This window comes from Brachionichthys hirsutus, chromosome 12 (assembly GCF_040956055.1).
Source record: "Brachionichthys hirsutus isolate HB-005 chromosome 12, CSIRO-AGI_Bhir_v1, whole genome shotgun sequence".
NCBI classification, from domain to species: domain Eukaryota; kingdom Metazoa; phylum Chordata; class Actinopteri; order Lophiiformes; family Brachionichthyidae; genus Brachionichthys; species Brachionichthys hirsutus.
This window is the reverse complement of record NC_090908.1, coordinates 1,641,465-1,668,626: the sequence shown is the minus strand read 5'-3', so window position 1 is coordinate 1,668,626 and position 27,162 is coordinate 1,641,465. Positions and strand designations below refer to the sequence as shown.

The 27,162-nt window shown below is 42.6% G+C and overlaps 1 protein-coding gene across 1 annotated transcript; it reads right to left on the bottom strand.

Moving 5' to 3' along the window:
- Nucleotides 1-11,362: 11,362 nt before the first annotated feature.
- LOC137902676 (FAST kinase domain-containing protein 5, mitochondrial) lies at nucleotides 11,363-13,735 on the bottom strand. The gene has a single exon (XM_068746762.1). The coding sequence runs from the start codon at nucleotides 13,733-13,735 to the stop codon at nucleotides 11,363-11,365; it is 2,373 nt and encodes a 790-aa protein (XP_068602863.1).
- Between the last annotated feature and the right edge of the window lie 13,427 nt (nucleotides 13,736-27,162).

Here is a 27,162-nt window from a genome sequence, read left to right as displayed (position 1 = left end):
GTGTTCATGCTTGCCTTGAAGATTTCAGCCAGACAATGGAGCGAGACCTTTCGCCCGTCTTTCAGCAGCGGATTTATTGGCTCCAGTAATAATTGATGAATTACATCTTGAACATAAACTGCTATTTATGTGTCCAGCACGTCTGTCTAAATGCTGTGGGACACGGCGCTGCTCATTGTCTCATACTGATGAACATTCTTGCTGGGGTGGAGTGTTTTTGTTTTTTTTTACAAACCAAGGGACAGGGATTTGGATTTGACATGTCTTAAATCTTGCCAGTGTATCTGCAACAACTGGAAACGGTATGTGTGTCTGAGACACGCTAATATTTATGACAGCTTATCCTGGCTTAAGTCTGCCAACCTGAGAAAAGTGACAAAATCCCTCTTCATCCTCCCATTTAGAATCCTCCATTCTAAACACGAGAATGATATTAAGCTTGTCTGTAAATGTTGTGATGTTTATGAGAGGCATTGGCAGCTCTCGTCTCTCTCTCTCTACTTCAGTTGCAGGAAGTTTGCTGCCAGAATTAACAGAAATGAATTATATTATTTCATGTTTTCTGCTGGCGTACTTTGCGGCACAGCTCCTGATCTTATGTTAACCTCTGTCCGTGCCTGATGTCCATCCTCTTCTTCATCAGTCTGTTGCCCTCACGGCTCTTCAGCACATCAAGGCCAGACCTCTCACTTTATGCTGGCCTGAAGTGTCGCTACAAAAGCAGACAGATATGCTGTGGCTTGTAATTTGATACTAAAAACATGCCCGGATGGAAAAATAATATTTTACAAAACACGTGAAGCATTAAATCTGTTCTTTTTGTCTCGTTGTGGGTTTATTTTTAGCTGTGGCACACCAGTATTAAATACTCTCTACAGCACTGCCTCCTACTGATTTGAACAAGATGTGACCTGAAAGGGTTCTGTTTGTGTTGCCTCATGCAGATGAGAGACGGGAGAGACACAAGTGTCTGAAAAACTAACCCCACCTGAACAATGATTGTATTTATTTATTTATTATTTGTTTATTTATTTGGCAGGGACAATGCATTCAGACACAGGTACAAATTTTGTAACTGATGCGATGCATACAGAGTATATAGCAAATGCTAATTCTCAACTCCCGTCCCTGTTTGGGCTTTTATATACTGCATCAACATCATGGACAGTTTAAAAGGGCATTACTTTCTACACTAACAAAGGCAAATGAACACTTTGACAAAATTGTAGAGAAATATTTTACATTTAAACTCGATGTTCAGTATTACGTATTTAAAAAGCTAAAATACGTAATTGATATAAATGATTTCATTCAGTCTTAACTGAAGTGATGATTTCACACACTGATGTAACTCTGGCCTGGCTGTGAAGCTCTAGAATCTGCTGTGACGTGTGAGGGGACTGTCACAGATCGCCTGTGCACGGCGGCGGCAGGAATTCAAATGCAGCCACAGCAGCACTGCGGCACGTCTCGTTCTTCACACCCCCGACTGTCTCCCAAAACCAAACCGACAGCAGGGGGGGAAGGCTGACCACTCGTCTTTGATTAAATGCTCACTTTCTTCTGACATGCACTTCATTATTATTAAACATAGATTCTACACTGGGAGGAAATAAGTACATCATTGACTCCCCTAACACACCTCCTAATGAAAACTCGTGTGAGGGCCATACATAAAACAGTGACAGCATAATTGCAGTAATCGGTCAAAATGCCTCGTTTTAAATGTGACAGTTGAGCGTAGACAAAGGTGGAAAGTTCCTTTGGACTGACTGGAAAACACTTCATCTGGAGTGCTGTCCATTCACACCCGAACAGCCCATAATGATCTGAGAATAGGCCCATGGTGTGGGTGTGGGTGTGGATGAGTTGAGATGTTGATGGCCTTGGACTCCAGTTGGCCGTCTCATACTTCTCCGGTCTTGCATGCCGTGTCTCGTCCTATAGTTGGACCCCACCGCCCGCGCTACTATCTTTAAACACAGCGTATAGTTTAAGGCATAGCAAGACTCTCGTGTCACGCTCAACTTTTGTGACAGACTAAGAGCATGTCGTGGATCCTGAAAGCACTTTTCCATGTTTCTGTCTTTCTTCACTCCACGTATCCATGTGGGATTTACAACAAGCCACATTGGATCCAAACAGATGGCTAGGAGGAGGGGGGGGGGGGGGGTCAAATAGTCATCTTCTGAACCCCAGGGACTGCTGTCATATACTAGCTGTCAAATAAATGTCTTCACCTAGAGTTGATTTGTTACTCTATAATGACGTCCTGACTTTAGTGTTCGTTTCCATTGTTCCTGTTAAGACATTATAAAGAAAAGCATCATTCTTGGATCCACAAGGTGATCTGGATCAGCACCGAAGGGTTCTAGATTGTTCTTGGTATCGTTATACACCAACCATGAAAAGTAAAAGTGAATCAGAGTTGATTTTTGAATCCATAAATGGTATTTGATGTTAAAATGTAACATTTCTTTACTGACTCCATTCTGGATCAGATCCAGAAGGCAGTTTCATATCGAACCCCTTTATGACTGTGATTTTTGTTGAGTGAATTGAATGCATATTTTACAAGATATGATTTTTTTAAAGCCTGAATTGTAAGTAAATGGAAAAATCCAGAACAATCTTCAGATTTTTGATTTGAGAGATTCATCCAGCAGTTTTGTTTTTGGTAATCCTGCTAACATTCAGACAGACAGACAGACAGATAAATGCCTTCATGAACATAACCTCCTTGGCGGAGCTATTATTACGGCTGCTATGCCAACTGCATCTTTGTTCTTTGCGACTGCATCTGGGCAACAAGGCCATCAGGAATTTGCATGATGCGTAGAAGCATATAGGTCATGAATATCATTAATTTTCAAACAGCAACACTTCAAAGAGTGTTAACTCAATGCATCAGCATTTACTGAATTTGATCATTCATATTTTTGCTCATTAGCCACACTGTGTAATCTGGTTGAGTGGCAAGTGTGTCAAAAAAAAAAATCATTCAAATTCCTCATAGTGTCAAGAATTGTGTATAAAAAAAACTCCCAAAAAACAAGCCCAAAGAAGGAGAAGATCCACAGATGGTGATGCTGATGAAGCTCATGGCCGTTTGAGTATGACACTGATATTGGTATCTTTATACACCAACTGTGAAAGTGAATCAGAGTTGCTGTGTATTTTTAACAGGTTTGCTCTTAATGATAACAAAAGACAGACTGGTTGCAGATTAGTGTCCCTGATAATGTCACAGATGCCATCTTAACCGCACAGACAGCGTTAAAACACAGCAGGTCGTAACGGACTCAGGTGTAAACAGACTAGAGACGAGTGCATCTGTTCTGTAACACCAGCGTCACCTGGCGCAGCTCAACATTCCTCAGAGCTTCACTGAATTGAAATGTACTTAAAGCTGTCATGAAATTAATGCTAAATATTTTAGCAGCATGTAATAAACAAACAGCTGCTTTAGTTGACAATGCCTAACTTATAAGAATATAAGAAAAATGATTCAAAGGCACTATTTTAGTTTCCAAAGTCTGCTAATAATTTTTTTATACTGTATACCGCACATATTTGAAAATACTTTTTACAACATTTCTCTCTTGAAATCCTACAATGATGCCCTGAAAGAAATAAAAACATATTCTAAAAACTGGAGGATGGATTCAGTTTTTCTCTACATCCTTTAAATGCCACTGCAGGAGACCTTTCAAAGAAGCCTATCGATTCCTAGAAGATGATAGACTCATACAAGCAGATTATAATAAACCTCCCTTTCCACACACACACACACACACAGTAACTTGTGTGTGCTGATTGCCATCTTGATGGGTTCTTTTATCCAGTGGGGGAATTCTCCCACTGGATATAACACAGCTAAACTCCACACCTAGCCGTTGGCTATCAGATCAAAGCAGCATTCACTCACTCACTCAAAAACAAGCAGGGAAAAGGATGGTTGCTATAGCAACTTATACTACTTGTATGGTCCCTTCCACGATTCAATTTTAGGGTAGGAGCACATTAGATGCATTAATCAACTCAAGCCCTGTTGGTAAAGCAGCAACAGCAGCAGGTTACGTTACACGTTTAGATGTTTCATGGAACTGCACAATTTTAAATATATGATCCACTTTGGATGAACATAAGATTCCTTTCATGCGTAGATGAATAAATCACATTTACTCTGCATGTATGTCCTTCTGCCATCCTGGGAGACCAAACTTCTGCGTTACAGGAAGATGACAGAATCAAACATTCACATTTGGACTAAATACACTTCAAATAAGAGTGTCCTTGGAGATCTGGCGTCTCCTCTATAATTACGTTGTCTGGATTAATACAGGAATGCAGCCTAATCAGCAGCAGGATGCCACGATAAGCATTAAGCCATGAAGACAGAAATTACTGAAAGCTCATTCTGATCAGGAGGTCCCACAATGCATCAGTCCTGAATAATGAGGTCAACCACTTTGAGTTTTCATGCCATCAAGTACATTAAATATGTGATTCGACAGCCAGCTTGAGAAACCCGATCCAGATGAAAAAGGTGCATCACACGCTGTGAAGTGGAGAGACTTTTAGCTTCACAGTGAAAGTCAGTGTATCTCTGAGAATGTAAAATGATGCATCTGTGCAATACAGACTTTAAAGACTTGATAAATCAGGGTAAATTAGTGAGTCTTGTAATAATGTTTCAGTCTCGCTGTGTTTTATGCTGCCATGCCCTCCCTCCAGGGCGATCGCATTATTAATTATTCACAGAGTCCTCATTGATTGTCCCTTTCTGTCTGATCACAGCGCCCGGACACATTGTGTAGCACAGAAAATGCTCTCCTCACAAGTCACTTGCTCAAAAATGGCCATTAGTCACAATTAGTCATGAGGTGATTGTGACTCAGACAGGCACCATTCCTCAGTGCACCAGAAGCTTGCACTGCAGCTGAACACCACAGATGGTGTGATGAATGCACCACCATGTTCGTCTTCTTTCATTCCCTTCACAACGGCCCTGAAATGAAGAGGTTCACCAGTAATGTGCAGCGGAGAACAATGTCGAGGCAATGAGGATGCACTGTAAAACGCATCAATTACTCATAAAGGGCCGTTAGAACACTCCCTGGCATGTCTGCTGGTAAGATAATGCAGCGTCCATTTAAGAGCAGTGCTGTGTGGCGTTCTTGGACACGTGTGTTAAGAACCCCCCCCCCCCCCCCTCTCAATGACGCACCTCTGAGCATCTGTGATAATGTGGTTAATCATTACACAATCATCAGTTTCAATTTGTGTATTACTCTTATTAGAGTCTAATTACAGACTGAAATGTGAATTTCCATTAAGCAGAAAATCCAATGTAGTTAAAAGCAATTGAAGTAGACAGATTAAATTCCTGCTCGGGCTGTGCGCACGATTCAGTGCACCATAGAAGGATGATGCACATCTTAATTTCATGAGACAAGCTCTTATTATGTTATTATGATATTTTTGTGACTCTGTCATGCAGTAAATCCAACTTTGAGACCAAAGAGCTGAAAGCTGATTATGTAAATAGAAGAGAGAGGCTCTTTCTACATGGGAGGCAGGTAAAATCAAGCTCCCACGGCTGGGTGCTTCCTCCAGATCAGAATGTTGCAACTGCTACATCACCCCTTAGTGGCATTTCTACTTTTATTGATGATAGCACTGACAATTGCACCCATACACAACATAAATGAGCCATAAAAAAGGAACCAGATGTCCCAAAATCTCATTTAAACTGCCTATATATACAAAAAAAGAGAGCCACATATTGATATTAAGCTGGAGGCGAAATGTCTGCTTGCTTTATGAGCTTCCTTTATGGAAGAGGAGAGGGCTTTAATATTGCAGCTTCTGATGTGGGCATCCATTAGAATTTGTATTTCAGTGCAGGGTTGTCATTTATGGAGATTTAAAAGGAATAATAAAGAAATGACAAAAGCAATAGGGTTTGAAATTTGGTGATTTCTTTCATCTGAAACTAAATATTTATTTTACAGCCTTCTGTTTTATCAGTGATAGTGGTGAGTCAGGGCCCCCCCCCCCCCCCCCCCCCATGCCATAGGGTCCCTGCATCCACACGTGTGTTGATTGTTAGAGGAGCACATAGTGCGTTTTTTTTTTAATGACAAACAAAGAGTTTCTTTGGAATTAATTTTTAAATCTTGACAAAAATAATTTAAAGAAATTGATCAGGTTAACTCATATCAGAGGGACCAAAATAAAAGCGTCTTTATCTCAGGAGTGAAACTTGCTGTAGGCTGGTCCATGACTCAGCACATTCATGTTGCTTCATATTTTAATGTTTAAACATCTTTTATATTGTAGTTTTTCCTTCACAGTATTTGGAAGAGATCCATGCGATGACATGAATTATCGACGACTGTGCTGTTTAATTTTCTAACGGTAACTACTGCCTAATGTTCTTAAATATACTCTCTCCTCATGAATAAAGCAGAAGCCCTGCGCTCCGTTTCTCCGTCTTGCTATGCGGCTCTGGTTCAGTGAGCTTTCCCTAAATGAAACTAAAACAAGGAATTCGTTCATCCGTGCCAAAATAACAGCTGCTGGTTTGTTTGTCATCTTTGCTCATCCGACGAAGTAATTTAGCATGAAACCTGACATATGCCTGAGTGAAGTTTCAATGCAGTGACTGTGTTTCATGTGCAACTAACAACTGAAATGACTGAAAGAATAAATAACATCCATGAAAAGCATAAATGCATCTCTGAACTTGTATCGTTTGCATTCAGTTGCGTGTGCTTCCTGGGCTTCCCTATTGTTTGCTTGCTTGTGTCACTTTATTTTAACTCGAGCAAGTATATTATATTTAAATATTCAAATTTGTGTCCGGCAGCAGATCCCTAACAAGCAGCAAAGGGCAGATGGACAAAGTTAGCAACATGCCGGTGAATCTAGTGGACCGCTTCATAATGGAAGAACAGGATATTCCCCTCTGCTATTGGTGGAGACAGAAAACTGAGCAGAACACTGGATTCAATTTCACAAAAACTGAATGTGAGCAAAAGCAGTCTGTTGCCCTGTGGAACCTCGTGCCTCAGGCCCCTCTGTCCACGGCGTGAACCTTTCCCCTCTCGCAACATCTCATCCTCTCTGAGATGCCTCCCCGCTGCTTTGAGATTCATTCCAGGGCAGAAAGCCGCAGGCTGGAGAAGCAGCCCGAGCATCATCAAACAATAGGATGAGAGGAAGACCCACAGATCTCCTGCAACCCTTTCAACTTTCAACTCACCTGCGAGGGGCAACAAACACGAGACGCCATTGTTTCTCCATGACACGGGATTGTCACATTCAAACAAACCGTATGGGTCCAACATAAGGAGCCCAGAGCTTCGCGTGGAGCCGTCCGTGTCTTGCATCTCACACTTTTGTAGGAAAAGGAGGTATTTGGAAGTTGCCAAAGATCCTCACAAAAACCTCTGTAATAAATCACCCCCAGCAGAGAGGAGGAGCGAACGACCCCTGTTTGTCTTTGCACTGCCTTTAATCAGACCTTGAAATGCCTTCTGATAAGCCAGTCGTGATTTATGTGACTATGAAGCTTCGTAACGGTGTGGCCCGTTTCTCTCCCCCCTGTGTTGGTGACTGTACGTCGGTGCTCTGAGCGGTAATGATCGGCATGTAGACAGGAGCAGGCGGTTAGAATGCAGGATGTTGCTTTGCACAAGCGTCATCTTGAACTTCGCTCACACAGGGAAAACCCAGAGCTGATATTCTTCTAATACCTTCATCTTTTACAGGCTCGTTAAAAATAGCCAGCGCCGTAAATATGCGGGTGTGTATATTATAAAAGATTGTGCTTTCATTTACTGAAATTTCTCCTTCAAAAGTGTTATTTCTGTTGATCTGTTGAACTGAGTTGCCAAGTGGCTTTTTATTATTGTTACTGAGGCTTTTCTTAAGCCCTTTCTCTTCAATATGCCTTCTGGTCATGATGGATCTTTTCATGGCTCAGCTGCTAATGTTTCTATTGATAGGCTGAATTAATTAGATCCATCACGGGAAGATTTGTGTGTAGCATCCCACTGCTATGCCATGTCCAATGGTTTAAAGTCACATCAGTGTCATTTCAATGGATCATATTTGATCTGTCTGTGAGGAAATCTACAGCTCATTGGATAACACCCCAAAACACCCTATTATATTTATTTCTAAGGTGCCAAAAATGCCATTGATTATAAAAATCCAGCAAAATCCACTGCGTGCTGGAGGTGAAATGAATTCCCCCCCCCCCCCCCCCCCCCAATAATGAGGAGCCAATCGAGTAGCTGAACTCACGTAACTAAAAGCCTATCAATAAGCACTGAATCGACATCAGTCTTGTCAGTTGGTTTATCAGAGAGTGTGCAAGGATGTGTGTCTGTGGAGTGTTTTTTTCTCTGGCAAGCAGGAGTCTTGCATCAATGCTTAAAGAATATGTGACATCAGGATTTGTGTGCTTCATAATATTATAAGATTTAAAAAAAGGAATTATGGCAGACAAACAATAGAATCTCTTCACGGAGATAACTTAAAAAATGTTGATGCAAATTTAGTCCGCATTCAGACCGCACTGGATTAGCTTTCAGGCTGAGAGAAGCAAAAGAATTGAAATGCAAATAAGAGGAGGATTACTAAGAAAGCATTCTCTCCAGCAGAGCCTCCTCCATTAACGGGTGAAATACTGATCACATCTGAAGGTGGTGCGTAAGCCTGACCATTATCCGCTGCTATTCGCTGCCTTTTAACAGGATGCATTTCTTGTCATCAGTAAGACATGAACAAATATGAGTGTTTAGCACCTTGCTTACTCAGAATACAATAGGACAGGATAAGTATCCCATAATTATTCCAAATGCATACGCTATAATAGAGTGTGCTGTGGATGGCAGTCCATCTTTCCTAAACATGTTGGATTCAACCAGACGCAGCGCATAGTACAGCAAACGCACCATGGGTAAGGTGGAAGCACTTCTCCCTACGTGGATACAAGATTCATGCGGTTATCCAATGAGCTGAGATTAAATCAAAAGAAAATGGCACTAAATGAGGGGCTGGATCATTTCAACTTCAAAAGCGCCGTTCCTGCACACCCAGAAGTGTGAAATCCCACCGCTGTAGGGATGGCGCTGACTTGAAATAAGGCTTTATAGTTTTTCATATCTGTGAAGAATAGGAGAGGGATTTGCTCCCTACATTAAAATGTCCCTGCTGCCCTTGACTGTGTTTATGGGTCTATTGTTGGCTGTGCATAGTCGTTGAAAGCATAATGACAAAACATAAAACTATTAAATCAATGTGTTATTACCATTCTTATACACAATGTGCCTGAAAACAATGATGCAGGCAGTTTCATTATCATGATATGTTCTTAATAAGCCAAGGACTCATGAGACTGAATCCTACTTAGGTAGAGACTGCCCTCTGCTGGCCTCATCTAGCAACAGCACAGCCTGAGCTGTCATCATGCACCCTGGTCACAGAGCAATGAGCAATGAGCAATCCCTCCCTGTGTGCCATCAGCCTTCCAACAGGAAGTGAGGGAAGCAAGCAAAATTCAAGTAGGACAGTTGTTTATTTATATCTAAAGTCTCTGTGCTTTACACATCCATAGTGAGAACTTCAGTCTAATAACTATAGCAATCAGGTCCTCCAGATGTTGTCTTACTTTCTAATTCCTACTCTCAACAGACCGACTCCGAGTGCACGAGGCAAACCTTTAGGCTGCAGGATTTTCTCTTTAATCCTCTGTTAAGTGGGGAAATGAATTCCAGTTGTTTGAGCATTAATGGGCACGCCGTTAAAGAAAAGAAATCTCGCGGCAGGATTTTCTTGCCTTTCTTTCAGGAGACCTTGAAGCTGTTTTTGTCTTATTCAGTAGCAGGCCAGCTGGCACGATAGAACTAACCCTGGTTTCTGGGTCATGAAATAAAATGAGGCAGGGAAAGAAAGAAAAACACTCAACATACCTGTAGCCCCTCCTGTCTGTCTATTCCCCAAGGTCTCGTCTGAACGTTTTCCTCACGGAGTAACGAGAATATCAAGCTTGCAGATGTTCCTGAGCCTCCACAGATACGACGGTACACAAATCAAAAGCAGTGCGTTTTCATATTTTAGGCCGAAAGTGGTTTCATTCTACCTTTGACCAAAAAAAAAACTGTGTTGCAGTTTTCTGAAAAGACCAAACGTTTTCTAGTTATATATATAAACATTAATTTCATGATTTATAGTGTGAGATGTGTAAAGGTCCCTCTCAGTCTCCAGGCAGCCAGAATTGCATTCACAGCGGCACCATTGAAATCCACTTCAAACAAAAAACTGACTTCATCTTGAAAGATTAGCCCCGCTGAGGAATTCATCACAGTGAAGAGCAACATATCGAGTTTAAATTTGTGTCAGCTACTTTAACCTTTAATGTGTTTAAAGTATCCAACTCCTCTCAGAGCTCTGATGGGAAGCGTCTCAGACCTTGAGCTGTCAAACTGAAACACACTCACAAGGTGTCGGAAAAAGAAAATCAGAACAAGAAACTTGGTGATTTTGATAGTTTGACGACTTTACAGTGAAAACGGATCCGTTCAGCGATCCACTCTTGTTGTTCCGTCACGGTTTATACACTTAGGCAGAACAATAACCAGCAAAATGGAAAAGGGGCCTCAAAAAATACAGGTAAAAATACAAACTTTCCTCATCCTACTGTAGAGAGCGGGATGAGAGACAGACAGACAGACAGACAAAGTTTAAATGATTCATCGTTTCTAAGATATTTCTCAGAAATCACAGGAGACAGAATTGTTTAATTTAGTTTACTAAATGTTTACAGTCCCCGTCAGACCAGACTCAGATGAAAAGATGCTCAACATACATCAGGTGGAACTTTCATGCAAAAGGCAACATGAATGACAGTAACAAGGAATGCCGTTTCCCACTCCAGCCCGAGCCGACAGGAAGATGAGCGGCTCTGATTGGTGGAAGTTAAACCTTTCGCTACAGATACTTAATTCAAATTATGACCACGCCCTCATTTTCTCCCTTTGGTAATTAATTGTATTTAAATTTTAATTATCAAATTGCATTCATTTTGCTGTCCAGGGGCAAACTAAACTTATAAGTTCATTTAAAACCTTAACTAAACTATGACTTCAAGCCATAAACATGACCAGGAGAGTTCAATGCTTTTTCCTTTTCCTAATTTTCACCAAAATGTGCTCAAATTGTTATTTTTTAACATTATTTTACACTTAAAAAACACATACGCACAAATATTCATAGGTGGGAGAAGACGAACAAATAACTGCTCATCACTTTACAGCAGTCTGAGGTCACCGCAGTTCATTCTGGAAGACTAGTACAAACTATTGTAGATTTTGCAGTGAAGATACGCCCGCTTCTCTGTCCTGCTCTTCCTCAGCAGGGGAAACCATTCCCAAAAGTGAAGCTCCACAACCTGGTAGCCGGCCAGCTTCAGCTGCCTCCTCTTCATGGAATGAAGGCCCATCAACTGTCGTGAGCGGTAGCAGAACTGGTTCCTGTTGGACACCTGGATAGCGAGTTTTATGGGCCTCTTAGACTCCTGGCGGTAAAGGCGTCTGGCTAAATCTTTGTTGTCGTTACCGAAGAAGAGTCTTGTGTCGAACTTTCTCCAGCCTTCGTCAGGCTCCTCCATGTGAACTGTATGCTTATTAACAGGAGCAGGTGAGCTAAAGGGGCGTGTCCTGTTTTTGGTTGTTAGCTGTGCAAAGAGCTCATCAGATATAGTTACTCCTACATTCCTTCTGCCCCATTCCGGATGAGAGGGAACTGGACTGTCCTGCAGTGTGTGTGTGTTGGATGCTGGGTTCACGGGTAAGGGCTGTCCAGAGGCATCAAGGTGTACTTCCAGGTCGATGGAACGAGTGTGGGGCAAAATCATCCTCTTACACACAAACTTCTCTCCTCCAAGCAGATCGCACAGAAGAGATTCTGCCTCCAGAACTTCTACTTTTTGGCAAACATCTGACATTGCCAACTTCCACAGTTCCTCTCTCAGTTCACAGCTTAGCTGGGGGCCGGTCCACTGAGGCAGCTCCAGAGCCACGGCTCCATCTACAGTGAACAAGTCTTTTTTCAGGTCAAAATCTGTGCATTGCAGGGCAATGCTGACAAAGTCAGGACTCAAAGCCAATGCGATGAGGTCCTCTGGGAACTGCGAGACAAAGATCAAGCCGAGAAGACCAGAAAGCAGATGCGCTGGATATTTTAGAAATTCCTCTTTCCTCTGTCTCAGAGCTTCTATGAGGCTTGGATAGAAACTTGGGCTCTGATCAGGGAGAAACCCAAAATTGCCAAAAGCCCACAGCAGTTTGGATGAGTCTTTACTCCTGCAGTGAACCGCCACAGATGGAACTCTCTCTGCGATAGCCATCAGGATTTGGTCATTCTGCCAATGCAGCGCTGAGAAGGCCAGTGCCACATGCATTAAGCCCTGAACGCCCATCCCATGGACCCGTCGAGGAACTTCCTGTGCCATGTTCTCCAGCCACGTCTCGTGATGCAGGTGGGAGAAACGCAGGTATTTCAGGACATTTACAATGGCGAGGTTACTCATGTCCCCAACGTAAGAGCATGCTTTTTCAACAACACAAGTCACTGCATGTTCAGATATCAGAGTCTGGGATTTAAAGAGCGCCAGGAACACGGCACCGATTTCCTCAGGGTGGAGTTTGTCTAAATGAAGCAGGAGAAGCTGCTCGACAGGATGGCGTAATTCCATTGGGAACTTCCTCCCCTCTCCCATTATATACAACAGTTGTACCAGCTCGGCTACCTCCATCAAGCCTCTATGGTGCAAATGGATCACACTATAGAGGCTTTCTAAGAACTGGGGCACCTGCCTCCCAATACAGCGCCACAGGTCAGCAGTTAACAACAACTGGTGCAGACTCATCTGGCCAACCCGGAAGCACAGCTCCGCATCGTACCGCCGGAGTGCGGGGTGAGCGCCGGGAATCTCCAGCCACACCAGCGACCGCAGCACCTCTATCAGCTGAAGATTAGTAAACCGTCCAAGGTGCTCTCCAGTATATTGGACTAGCATGATGAAGTGCTTGTGACCTTTCAACAACGGCATCTTGTTCGATTCCAAGTGGCTGAGCTGCACAAATAACTGAGAAATGTCCGATGGTTTCATTCCACCCTTTAAAACACCCACCTTTTGCAACAGTGGCATGACCTTTTGCCACTCAACTGGGTGAGGTCGCTGGGCGAGGTCAACGGTTATGGAAGCATACTCCGGCCGACATCTTTGGAAGGCCCGCGCATCTATTTTAACAGGTTGTCCGTTGATCAGAGACTCTGAGGGCAGCGGCGATTCAGAATCTTTGTTGAAAGCTGACTCAAGACGTGCGTTACTCGAGCTGGAGAGATACCGCAAGCCATTTACACTGTAACGGTTGCCCTGCTGCCAAAGAGAAGGTGCGGGAGTGGAGGGGCACACACCCTTCTCTGCTTGGTTGCAAAAGGATGCAAAATTACAAACAGAATATGAGCGAGAGATGTAATAGAGTCCGTGTTGAGCTGGAAGAGAGGCTTCCCATTGATGCGGTTCTCCTTTACAGCCCTTCAGATCATCAGCCTCACGCACTTTGGAACGCAAAACCTGCGCCAATGTAGAATCTTTGCTCAAGCCCGGGAGCTGATGCAGCCTGGGCACCCGTCGACACAACACGGAGGCAGCCATCAATCTGCTCGACAAAAAGACAGACAAAAAGACATTGTTTTAAAGCAAACACAACTAGTCACAAATTAAAAGCGTTAAGAGATATTCCTGCAATACAAAACACAAAAAGCTTTATTTTAGTCACTGACACATTGATGTTTACACGCTAGTACAACGGGCCCCTTTAAACAGCCACACATGCAGGGGCCCTGCGTAGGATGAAGGCGCCGCCATGATTGGCGCACCCGGAGCAGTTTGGGGGGGCGGTGCCTTGCTCAGGGGCAACTCGGCAGTGCTAAGGAGGTAGACTAGTGTACATTTTATATATATAAACAAATGTGAATATCCCCTGCTGTGTAACTGATACCCAAGTTAAACTGGATAAAACAGTTATAAAACTATCTTCATTTTAATTTTATATATATACGGTATATATTATAGTCTTCCTGACTCGCACATTACTTGATCATTCTTCTACACAGCTCCACCATGCTTGACGCAGCCTTGTTCATCGTAGATTAATAATCACTGTTTATGTTTCTTTTAATCTTCCATTTATATTTTCCACTCGCTCTGACTGTTGCTATTCATCAGGAACGACATACACACACACTTGATTTTGCGTTGCACGAGGAACGGCACATTTTTCCGAACAGCAATCGCGTTTTATTGAGTAAATGACGTGAATGTTGCGCAAACTGCTCTCCGGTACAACAAAAGAAAAAGAGATCAAACCACACACAGGTGTGTGACGTCACCATGTAACAGATCATCCGACTCACCCTGAACTTCTACGCATCGACGTAGGACTATAGTCACACACGTTAAACCTCAGGAAGAGAATTTGTCGAAACCGGTGGCTGAAAAATTCACCGGAAATGATTTGTTTTATCCTTCAAAATAATATTCTAACATATTGTTTACTAACCATATGTGTTCTAAAAACATTAGGGTATGTTGTGTTTCAATATATGTGAAGTTTATAATATTGCTTTCATACTTCGTTTTAAGAATATATAACAGCACTGTATTGTGTCTGACTTGTGATGTTGCATTATTGTGGCGGTTATTGCCGCTTCCGTACACGGCAGCCATTATTAGACGCAGAATTCGGAATGAGCTACGGCAAGTGGGAAGGATCAAAAAAGCAAAGAGAGCGAGAGAGAGAGAGAGAGAGAGAGAGAGACGGAGAGACAGAGAGACAGAGAGAAAGAGAGACAGAGAGAGAGAGAGAGAGAGTCTGATAGGATCTTCGATATGAAAAAATTAAATTGTATTTCACTAAAATTTTATTTTAATAATTACTGCACAGTTGCTGCTGTTTAACTCATTTCTATTGGTGAGAGCAAGTTAGACATTTGACTTTATTTATTTTGACATTTTCAAATTATTGCAAAGAAATTGCCTTTTATTTCATCATATAAAATTGGATACATTTTATTAATATAATACATATTTAATACCATAGCTGTAACCTATTTAGCATTTTTAGACTAACTAAAAGTTAGTAATTTTAATGTTAATAGCTTTTCTGATTTGTTTTCAAACATTGTTTTAAAAAGTTATTTTTGGGTTGTTTATATTATTTAAATGATAAATCTGTGTAGAATAGGTTATGCGTTTTCCAACAGATTTGTATATTTTATAATATTATACATTACAAATTTACCAAGTTCATAAAACACTATGTCAAATTCTTCTATAACTGTTTGGGCTTCATCCTTAACTAAACTAAAGCAATGTATATATTTATCAAAAACATGCACCACAGTTGGTAAGAGAATTTAATCAGTTTGGAATATTTTTAGTTTAATGTTGATTAATCTATCTGGATCTTTTTGGTGTATCATTGTAGATCTTTTCTAATTAAAACAATTTAATTAAACTTTCTACAATTAAGTTGCAGTATTTTTCTTTTCTTTTCCATCTGAGCAAGGAGGTCAGCTTCCATTTTTGTTTCTCCAGTCTATATGACTGCACATGACTGCATCGAGGTTAAAGGTGAACTCGACCCTTGATCACAAGAAAGACAATTCCTTGTCGTTCTGCTTGAAGGAAAAAATACTCTCCGTTCCCTCTTATTGGTGGATCCTTGCAGCAGACACTGTTAGTGCATGTTGGCAGCAGGAATATTCAATTGCTTTTCTATGGAATTTGTATAGTGCATTAATCAATTAAGACAAAAATGAAATTTCGTACTGATGCTAACAGAGCTCCAGTTCAGCCGAAAAGTCCAGAATATTACGTGATCCATGAATGAATACAATTGCACTGGTTTTGTATTAGTATTTTACATGTTGTATTTTGTTGAGAAATGTACAAATAAGACACGATAATGATTTACAAAATAATTATAATAATTTAGAAATATGTGTAAGCCGATCTAACTGGATGCTGCTAAATTTGTGTGTTTGTTTATGTGTGTGGTATTATGTTGTACAAATATTTGTAATATCATATCCCCATGTTCTAAAAATGGATATATATTCACTTTTTCATTTTGTAGGACCGTTAAGATAATGTTCAAGGACAGGGCAAGTTATTGAGGTAAAGTAACTTTGGACAACAGCGCCTCTTTTCAGGGGCAGAACTAACCATTTAACATCTAACATTTTGCCTTTTTGAAAAACTGGTAGTGTTCAGATGTGATTGATGAACATTTGCATTTCAGTTTGCTTTGATATTATATATATATTTATAACCTAATATGTTCTATAACATCAAATTAAAAATAACTATGACAATAGATTGTATGAGCAAATTTGCCACTGACATATTTTCTGGACACTAGATCTAGAATCGAATATTTATTTCGATATAAATACTATATTTCCATGAATAATTCCAGTTTAGGTACGTACAACAGGTCTCACATCCCTACAAAAAAATATGGAGCTTTTGGTTAATTAAAGGGTTGGATTTAATTGTCTGCTGCAACACAAAAACCGACAAATACTGCGCAAACTCCAACACTTCTATCATTCATTCATTCATTCATTCATTTTCCAACAGCTTTGTCCGGCACCGGGTTGCGAGCCAGCAGTACTTCTATCATTAGAGGAAGATATCTGATTGGGTAAATATAGTAAAATATTTATTAGAATTTATTAAATATTACTATTATTTTGTTACAGTAACAGGGTCTATTTATATCGAGTGTTTATTGATCCTCATAAGACATTTTTATCCCGAAATGATGCGGTTAAATGTAATTTATTTTTTAATAATGAATAATCGAATAACTCTATGGCCGTTGTATTGATACTTCTGTGCTGATATCGCCTCTGATAGTAAGCTGTGTATTTAATTGTTTCGTGTGGGGCGTGGGGTTGTTTTTACCCCAGTCACGATTTATCAATGAATTCACACATAAAGTGATCGAACTTCAGAGAGGAAGTCGTTGATTTATGCTAATGAGGGAGTGGGGCTCGAGCGCCGCTGGCTGGGAGCCGCCCTTCATTCACCACATGGTTCAACCTCGAGCCGACTCGCGCCACTTTCGCAATCTTACTACGATCCCAAACTCGCAGCGAGTCGCGACAGCAGCACATGGTGGCGGGCTTTGTTTGAGTCCACGTTCTCCTCAGGTTCTCATAGTATCTTTCCCCCTTTTTGCATGCGGACCCGAAACGCTGTGCGGAAACGGTAAGTCTGCACAAGTGACTGAAGATGGTGGGTTCTAGTGGGTAACGTTAGTGTCGATTCACGCGCACGCTATTGGCAGGAAACCTGTTGTTAGCCTTTCGGATTTGACGCGGTAAGCGGCGTGAAAGTGAAATGTTCGATACTGTGTGTAACGCATGAGGCACACTTTTGCGTTTTCAGTGGAGTGTGTGTGTGTGTGTGTGTGTGTGTGTGTGTGCGCGTGTGTGTGTGCGGGGGGCGCGTTTAAAGTTGTTGTTTCCGCATTTGAAACAGTTGTAAGAGGCGCATGGCAACGTCTCCTCCATGGCTGGAGAATGAGGGAGATTTGAAAAGCATGTGTTGCTGCACCTTAAGTCGGCGGGGGGGGTGGGGGGGGTCGCTCGTTGAAATTACGCGTTACACACTTTGGTATTAGCTGCAATTATTGGGTTCAGGGATTCCGGACTGTCAACATGTTTATGAGTCAAAGTTCCCAGTGCGCTGTGATGTACACTTAAAAAGGGTCGGCAGAACAAAGCAGCAGCACATGGGGGGGCTGCAGCAGGCCGCGCGCCTTCCTGGCTCCTGGCTAGTCGCGAGCTGCACAGTTAGCTGCTAATGCTAACGTGCAGATGAAGATACCGCCAGGTTGCGTTAATGGCTGACCGTGTTGTGCGTGCTTTGGTGGCAGTGTCAGCGTTTCGTAAACGGGCTGTGTAAAACAAAGAATAATACACGTATTAAAAGAATAGCCATTTTAATCCGTGTTTGTATGAGTGGCGCTCGTCTCTGTTAAAGCACACAGCTTGGCTCTGCTATGAGAACGCGATGCTGTAAAGTAGACGGATGTTAGCCAACACGAGCAGGCAGACTTGTTGCAGCTTAACTTTAAGCTATTTGCCAATATGTCGGGCTTTTATTAAAAAATCTGGCATTTCAAATGGTTGACGAGTACCTTTTTATGTTTGTTTTTATTTAAGCCAGCCGTACCCAGCCAGGCTGCACGCGCTAGCCTGGTGGCTAACGCACGCTGGCATTGGACTGTTTCTGACGGAGCCGTCGGGCACTGTTAGCTTGTTGTGCTTTCGGACTCCAAATAGCTCCGCTCCGTAGCTGAGTAGCGCCGATTAGCAGCGGGCGCACGCGTAACGTGCACCTGCTTGCCGTCGTTGGAGCGCTGAATTTTTCCACTGATGTATTTTAAACTTGTGGTTATCTAGTGTGTGAACGAAGACGTAAAAAAAAAAAAAAGGAGCTGAAAATGCGGACTCGTGGGCGCCATGTTAGCCCGTGGGGGAGGGGCGCAGCAAGTGTTGCTGTCCTCCCGCAGCGGCTCCGGTTCACGCTCCGGTTCCCCGTTAAACTTTTGTTACTGGAGGGATTCTCATGGCCTCTCCCGCAACACTGTTGCAACACAAATGTTTTGTGCGTTGTCTTCTTCGCTGCCACGGACAACACGGCGATTGTTCATTTGGCAGGTTGAACGGCTTGCGTAATGGATAGATAATAGAAATGCTCCATGTCGCCTTTGTCCCACTGTCCGGTAAAATGGCGTGTGAAGTTATATAAAAAAAAAGGAAACTAGTTTTGCAAACGTAAACAGACAGAGCTTTGTCTTGGGTTGACATATTCCTATCACATAACATGGACACGTGTTTGTTCGTTTCATTCACAACTGAAGTTTATTTAGCAAACTGCACTTTGTGTAGCTACATGGAACTTGTGCAAAAAAAAAAACAGTTTTTATTTCACACAAATTAACGAACTGAATTTCAACTTTTCAAAATGATAATTCATTTTAATGTTTCAGTCGTGTTACACGATGTTAAGGTGTGAGGCAGAAGTTTAGTAACTGGTTTTGTCAGTAACAGAATGTGACAAGGATGACTAGACATGAAACGGTGTGTTTGATCAAGTACTCATTCATTAATTTCATAAAGTGTTACAGTATTTCAAATGAGCATAAACTGCTTGCACCAATGCCTTTCATGAAATTGTTAATTTCTCAATCACTTTGGCAAACTTATGACCATCTGAGTTTTTGGACCTTCTAAGATTATTTTTTCCTAAGAGTATTTTATTGAAAGCCAGGAATTTAAGCCTGAATTTGACGTTGCTGACATGCCCTTGATGTCATGTTATTTATCATTGCAGGTCCCTGTGCTCGGTGTCGCCTGGAAAGGTCTAAAGGTCTTCACACTGGATGCGAGCCCCCCCCCCCACCACCACCTCCAAGTCGTTCTGGGAATGAAAAGGCCCAATTTGAAGTCACTGTAGTGTCAAAGTGCTTACAGTGCAGGTAGTTTGTTTTCTAGTTTAATCTACTGCAGTGAAGGCACTTTCAGCACTATTCTGATGAAGGTAAATAGAGCCTTGACTTGTTCAGGCACACCGTTTGATGCCAACCCGGGACATGCAGAATCCGAATGTTCATGGGAATATATACTGCTCCAAAAAATAAAGGGAACGCTTCAACACGATGTAACTCCGAGTCAACCACGCCTCTGTGAAATCGAACTGTCCAATTGGGAAGCAAATGGTTTAGGCAACAGGTGTGGATTATAGGCTGTAATAGTGTGGGATGGGGGGGGGGGGGGGGGGGCTCTCCAGAGGTCGTCTAACTGCCAGTAGGTACTGAGATGAGATCCTCAGACCCCTTGTGAGACCTCATGTGGCTGGAGTGTCAGCAGTTGCCGCTACAGGCTGCCCCGCCCGTTCCCCAGACCGGAATCCAGTTGAGCACATCTGAGACATTGTGTCTCGCTCCAGCCGCCGACGCCACGTTGCACCACAGACTGTCCAGGTCTGGGAGGAGATCCCTCCGGAGAGCATCCGCCGCCTCACCGGGACCATGCCCATGTGTTGTAGGGAGGTCTTACAGGCACGTGGAGGCCACACCCACTACTGAGCCTCATGTTGACTTGTTATAAGGACAGTGCAGCCTGTAGTGTGTTTCTCCACTTTATTTTTGAGTGCGACTCCAAATCCAGACCTCCGTGTGTTGACAAATGTGATTTGTTAGCCGTTCGACTGTAAATGGAGTATTTAATAAGAATATTTTGTTCATTCAGATCTAGGACGTGTTGCAGTGTTCCCTTTATTTATTTGAGCAGTGGCTGTCTTATCTCGTCTGACCATTTCTCTCGTGAGCTCAGATCCTCGCTGTTCAGTCTGTGGTAAGTCCATGTGTTGCTGCGTTATATAGATTAACTTCTGATTTGTCCGTGCGGTTTATCCACGTATACACTTCTGACATCATCAAATGTGAATTCTGTCTGGATATTGCACGTGTGCGTTCCTCTGGCGCTTGTGCTAAGGTGCATCTAGTGCAGATAGTGAAGTAGACTAGCACCTACTGCCCTAAGTGCTCCTTCTGGCATAAGGAGCTGGAACTTTCACCTGCACGCATTTCTTTGAATGGTAGCGGTTCTCTGTTAGTTTTGCATAGTTGCGCTGCAAGAAGAAATAAGTTGTGCAAATCTATGCAAAACTGATGGTGACCTGTGTTTTCATCTAAATACTGTTTACTCGCTTCCTTTGTTCTAGTAAACGGGCGCTACTAAGGTGAAGACAGGTTTCAGTAGTATTAAAGTGCTTATAGTGCAGGTAGTTGAATGAAATTCTACTGCAGTGTGAGCACTTCAAGTACTTCTCGACCCGTTTCTTCTCAGACATCCTGCAGCGCTCGCTTGTCCGTCTGGGTCTCTGGTTCGTTTTGCTGGTTTGCTTTCAGCTTTTCACTTTACTGCTGTGCAAATCCATGCAAAACTGATCATAGAGCTACATTGATCTCTCCAGATGTCACCGCTTTCTGTGCAGGTTGGGAGGGGTGGCAATGCCCTGTATCTGTGGTATTGCACTTGTCCCGGCCTGTTGAGGAAGCTGGGTTTTGTTCTGCGCCAAGTTTTCCGCTAACGGGACACAATTGCATCAAATATTTCACTTCAACAGTCAAGATGTTAAGTGCAGATTATATTTTGTAAATGTTCACATTTATCTTTATTTCTTTGTAAATTATGACTGTAAAAATTTGAAAATAAAATATTTACATTGTGAATCTGATAAGTGTCTGGCGTATATTTCACTGGTCTGGTTACATGACAGCTGGACTCTAACGTCTTGTGTCTGAACTTCATATATAATTGATTGCTATAGCAAATAAAGGAAAAGTTCCGTGGCCTGTACAAACTCATGCAAACTTCAGGAGAGGTGCTTCCATTTGTCTAAAAGTAGGTGACAGAATTCAGGTTTCAATTACTTAAAATTTATAGAAGTGTCCAAAGATGTTTCAATGTTAACAGGATGAGTGTAATCAGATTGTTGCAGCTTTGTGTTTCTTAATAAACACTTAATCTCTGCTAAACTGACGGGCCTCCTTAGTCTGCTCGGCTCATGTTCTTCCTTAGCTTCAGTGTTAACTCGGGAACAGTTAACGACTAGTGTGGAAGTCTGGTTGGAGCAGGTGGGTTTGCAGTGGGGATGGTTTTTCGGGTTCTCCGTGGGAGTGAGCAGGTTGGAGAGGATTAGAAAGTGAATGTCGGATGTTTTGAAGACAAGGCCGAAGACCAGACATCCATGGTTTGGACATGTCCAGAGGAGAGGCTGGGACTACATTTCCTGTGGCGACCCCTCAGGACAAGCCGAAAGTCCAGTAGTGGCGGTAGGTGTGGGGCAGTTATCCAGTCATCCAGCAGAGGGAGCTATATTTCCATTCATGCCGTCTGCCTGTTTCACGGGAGGAGGCCCGGTGGTGGGATTTCTGTTAATCTGAGTGGGCCGATTAGTCCCACGCAGATTAACAAATATTCACACTTCAGACTCTAACATTGCTGGAGATGGTCACTTGAGGTTAGGGTGTCCTGTAATTAAAAGTGGAAAATATGAGGGGGGGGAGCTTGTGCAATTAAATGTTATCACCAAACATTGGCTGTAGTTTTTATAAATTTAATTAGTTTCTTATAAATTTTAAAGCCGATTTTCATTGTCCCGTGTCTGAACTCGGAGGAAGCGTTTGACTTGAATTACTTAGAGTAGATATTGAGAAGATGAATGTTCTGCCTCTCCAAGCACCCCCCCCCCCCCCCCCCCCAGCATATTACACAGCATTGAATGGTAGGTTGGCAGAGAGCGACCCTCACTGGTTTGTGCACCTTTCATTATCATATCGTCCTTTGACAGGAGAGATAAATGGGAAGCATCCAGAAAGGACGAGAACCCAAAGCAGCGTTTCTGCTTGTCAGCCCGCGCTGGTTGCTCCGGCACCCCCTCACTATGACGAATAGAAACCGTTGGGCCTTCATTTCTGTGCTGTTTCATGATCTGTGGCTAAAAAGTGCAATGCACTCGGTGCTTCCAAGTTGTCTTTGATATTGTGGCCAAACTGACTCAAATCATCCAATACTACACGGCATTCATCTTTATTTCATCTGTTTACTCGTCATTCATTACCTCTTGGGATCGTCTGACCCAGCGATCACTTGGCTCTGTTCTTATCCCGGACTGGAACCTCTTAACAGAACTCCAGTTGATCTATTCTGTTGCTGCCATGACGACCCCGATGAAGGCCACAAAATGAAGTTGTTCCAGATACCGCGTGTCGCTGGAGCTTTCAGCTTCGAAGACTTCCTTGCTCTTCACTGAGCTTCTTGGTCGAAGGTGAGGTCATACTGGGAAACCATTCTATTCTAACATAGGGTCAGGATTCAATGAAGGGAATCATGTGACCTTCAGGATGACTGGTAATGAAGTCATTGATCCTGGGCTCCCGGACATTCTACATCTTCCTAATCAGTTCCATTTTGTATTGTATTTTAAATGCGATATTAAATCCCATCATCTTGAGCTGTGATTTACATTCTAATTTGCATAGCAAAATGAAAGCATGTAAATGACCTGTTGTGAATAGCGGCTGCTTAGCATTAGCATGTTAGCGTTCACTCAGTCTGATGTCGGCAGCATCACTAATAAGAAGCATCTCGCTTTGATCCGAGTCCAGAACGGTCTCATGTGAGACATACTGTGCTTTGCTTCTGGAGGGGTCCGGTGGAACCGATGATGATGATGATGATGATGCATGTGACGGTGCACTCAGGTTATTAAATAATCCATGTTGTCTGAGACATGCCATTGTATTACCTTTGCTATGGGATGGCTCTTTATGTGCTATTAGTCGAAGCGATGGGGGATGAACGGCTGCCAGTTGTCTCAAGTCATTCAAAGGCCGACTCTAATTAAGACACAACTCTCAGCACTGAAGTGCTCTGTGCTGCTGTTGGGCTTCCTGCCTCTCTGCTTTATTGTGGTGCTCATCTTGTGGCCCTATTCCTCCCTAATCTGTATTCAGAGTTCATCCTCTCCCTCATCCATGGATAGAAATCATTTCACTGGCGCCTTAACCAATGGCTGGTATTTATTTTAGCTCAAGCTAATGCAAAGCTGACCTTTTATTGCGAGCAGTTATTGCGCTCGCTATCCCCGGATTAGAACATATGATGTAGGACAAAATGGCTAAACGAACACTCCTGTTCTCTCATTATGTGGAGGCGACATGCTCCCTTTCTGCCTGCTAACGAGAATCTGCGAGGAGAATCAATACGCGGAGACTCCTTGATGATGGGACTAATGGGAGTCTGTTTGTGCATGCTTACATTTGTCAGGTTCCTTATTGCCATTACTGATGTGCATTTGTCGAGAATCACAAGCCCATGGTTGTGTGAGTCTGAGGAAAGGTTGTTCTTCACGGGGGGGTCCTAATAAGCTGGATCGTTTATTGTCAATCATGATTCATTAGGATATATCTGTGTGCAGCTGTCACTTATAAGTTCAGGTTCAGGTTGTCTGGAGGCCATAGAGGGAAGATGGCTGTGAAATATCTGCATCCCGTCAGTCTTCATTGAGGTTTGGCATTTTTTTTTTTTTTTGCTTTAATGTCACTCCAAGCTACAGACGGTCAGAATTCGTTAACGTAAGCCCTGAGCACTCTGGGTAATTATTGTCAGAACAACAATCTCAAGTGTTTCTAACCGCCAGCAATGCGTGGCTATAATTTACCGGCTCATTTCTTTATTTATTGCATACCTGATCTGCTTTCATATTTATCAGGGTGAGACTGCGCTAATCGAATATTCAGGAGCGGCATTGTGTGTTGATGCGTCTCAGGGGATGGTTTAATTCTGCTAACAGACACAAGGAAGCCTGCGCCAGGCGTGCTGCTGATGCTGCACTTCACTGCCGGGGGGGTCTCGTACCTTCATTTGACCTCTGTGAGTCATCCGTGGCTCTGACGCCAGGACGGCGCCCGACCTGAGGATGAACTCCCAATTTTATTTATGCATATTGAACACTTAAGCTGTCAATCTATGCTAATGAACTTTTGAATTAGTGATGAAAAACAATTTCCTGAGCAGGTTGATGAGGAGTTTTCACAGGGAGGTTAATCACAATCTTTTGTGCAGAGACTTGCTGAATACGTGGCTCGCAAAGCGATACAGGAGGAATGTTAAAGGATGTCTGCTTGACTTTAGGAAGCATCTCTCGCGTACCTAATGTGCAGACGCATTATGAGTTGTGATTCCCGGATGGATCCTTGTTGTTGTCTTTTAATCTGAGTAGGAAATAACTGCAGGCATCACCGGCTTGTTCCACCACAGTCCAATGCCACTCTGCCACCATATCGGTGATTATACCTGTCAAAGAATCCAAATGCAATTTGAATTAGATTCTTCAGTTTGAAGCTTTCACACACGCTGTTGCTTTACACAGTTGATTTATTCTCAAAATGTATTTCAGTCTTATAATTGACAAGAAATGCTTTCAAGGATATAATCGATTACAAACATTTGATTTTGCAAATATAAAAGTGACTCCATATTAGATGTGGATCTTAATAATTGAAAATAAAACGTTGCGTTTGAAACACTGCTCGGGTGATGCAGCACACAAAACGTCTTTAACTTCACTACTACCAGTCTGCACTGTTTTTCACTCAACCCGACCATCACCGGTCTCATTTCCCATCACTTGGGAGTCAAAGTTCCGACCTCTCCAGTTTTTCTTTTTTCTTCTTCATTAGTTGAAATCATTTTGAAGCAGACAGGCAGTAAGACGGCACTGGCAGAGATTCCCACGCTGGAGGTGTCGGCACCAGCTGTTCTAGTTTTCCTGGCCTGCAGTCTGGGACACATTTCAGGGTTGTTACTGAGGGACTAGCCATTATCTCGTCTGTATGACCACAGTGTTTTATTATATTTACATGTGCGTAGGTCCGATGCAGCCTTCTCAGAGTGATGTTCAGGACATTGCAGCACGGGTCTCATTTTAAGGGTTTCTATCCAAATTGCACAATGTAGGAACTACATTTCTTTTTATAGTTGTAGAGTAACTGTATGGTGAAGAAATTGGGTACTATCTCTTGTTGAAAGGCCACACAGGGCAGCTGATGTGAAAACGTCTGTGTGTATTCCATCAGTATTACACTGAGAGAACCATCTGGACTTTTGGGCCCGTTCATATGCAGCGGCACAAACCGTCTCTTAGGGTGTCTTTAGTTTTCTGTGTGTAATGAGCTTTCATTTTGCTGACGGACTGTAGCATGTATACTGTAAATTATTACGGGTTAATGAAAACCTTTTTAATCCAAACAGCCTGCTGCTGCACGAAGCAGTGACATTATGGGCTGTAAAACTGAAACAGCACCGAGCGGAAGACGATCAAATCATCCATACAGCGGCGGGAAACTGCAGATCCAGATGAAATATCTTCATACACAAACTCATGTGTATCAAAAATGTGAACTTTTCATTTATTCATTTTTTAAAAACTGGGATCAAACTAACTCCAGTGGAAGTTTGATGAGTTTTATAAGAGCAGTCTGTAGCAGTATCTGAAAAAGAAAACTACAAGATAGGAGTATTTATATGACAGATGTTGTTTTTGGAAGACAGTAACACAGCACAGCAATACTTGTTGGGATGATCAGCAAGACAGACGTAACCTCTGACTTGCAAGAAGATGCATTTATTTTACTCCCCATTTTTATTTGCATCAACGTTTGAGCACATGGTAACGAGATACTGGCAACGCTGCTCTTTCGTGTTTCTCTTCAGATTGAAATACAATTGGATGTGCAGCTGTCATTTTAAAAATAAACAGGAAATGGAATGTTTCTAGGTGAACCTCTGCATTTTCACATTCCATTTATCACATTCCTGTTCATTTCTGTTGTTATGCGTTACTAAAGATTTTTTAAATATATTTTTCCGTTGTTTTCCGACGCACCACTGTGGTTTCTGCTTTGGTTGAGCCACAAAGAAAGCTTTGCTATTTCTTCACAGTGTGTATACCCACCTGGCCTCTCTGGGCAAGGAGCTTTCTAGGCGGCGGGTGGAATTATCTTTTGAAAATGTAGCTGACCCAGCCTCAGTTCAACTTCACAGAGAAGAAACACGAATTGACATATTAGTCTGACATCAAAACGAGACCCACCGAGGCGAGCTGAGAGCTCCAGCGCGCATCCTGTATGTCTGCTCTGGCTTTCTTAACATCCTTTTCCCAGCTGGTTCCTCTGGATTAGAGGGCTGGACTGGGTCCCATTCAAATCAGGATCCTCAGCTAATTAGGCACAAAGCAGGAGATGCTAGCTATGGCAGACACCTCAGCAGGTCAGAACCTACTACCTTATAAAGGGCTGCACATCCCATTCAGCAAGCAACTCACACAGGAAGAGGGTTAAAAACCAGCAGCTGCAGCAAAAGAAGTTTGAAAGTACACTAAACTCACCTGTTTGGCCTGAGCTTACCTTTAAGCAGTATCATTACTTCAGCCGT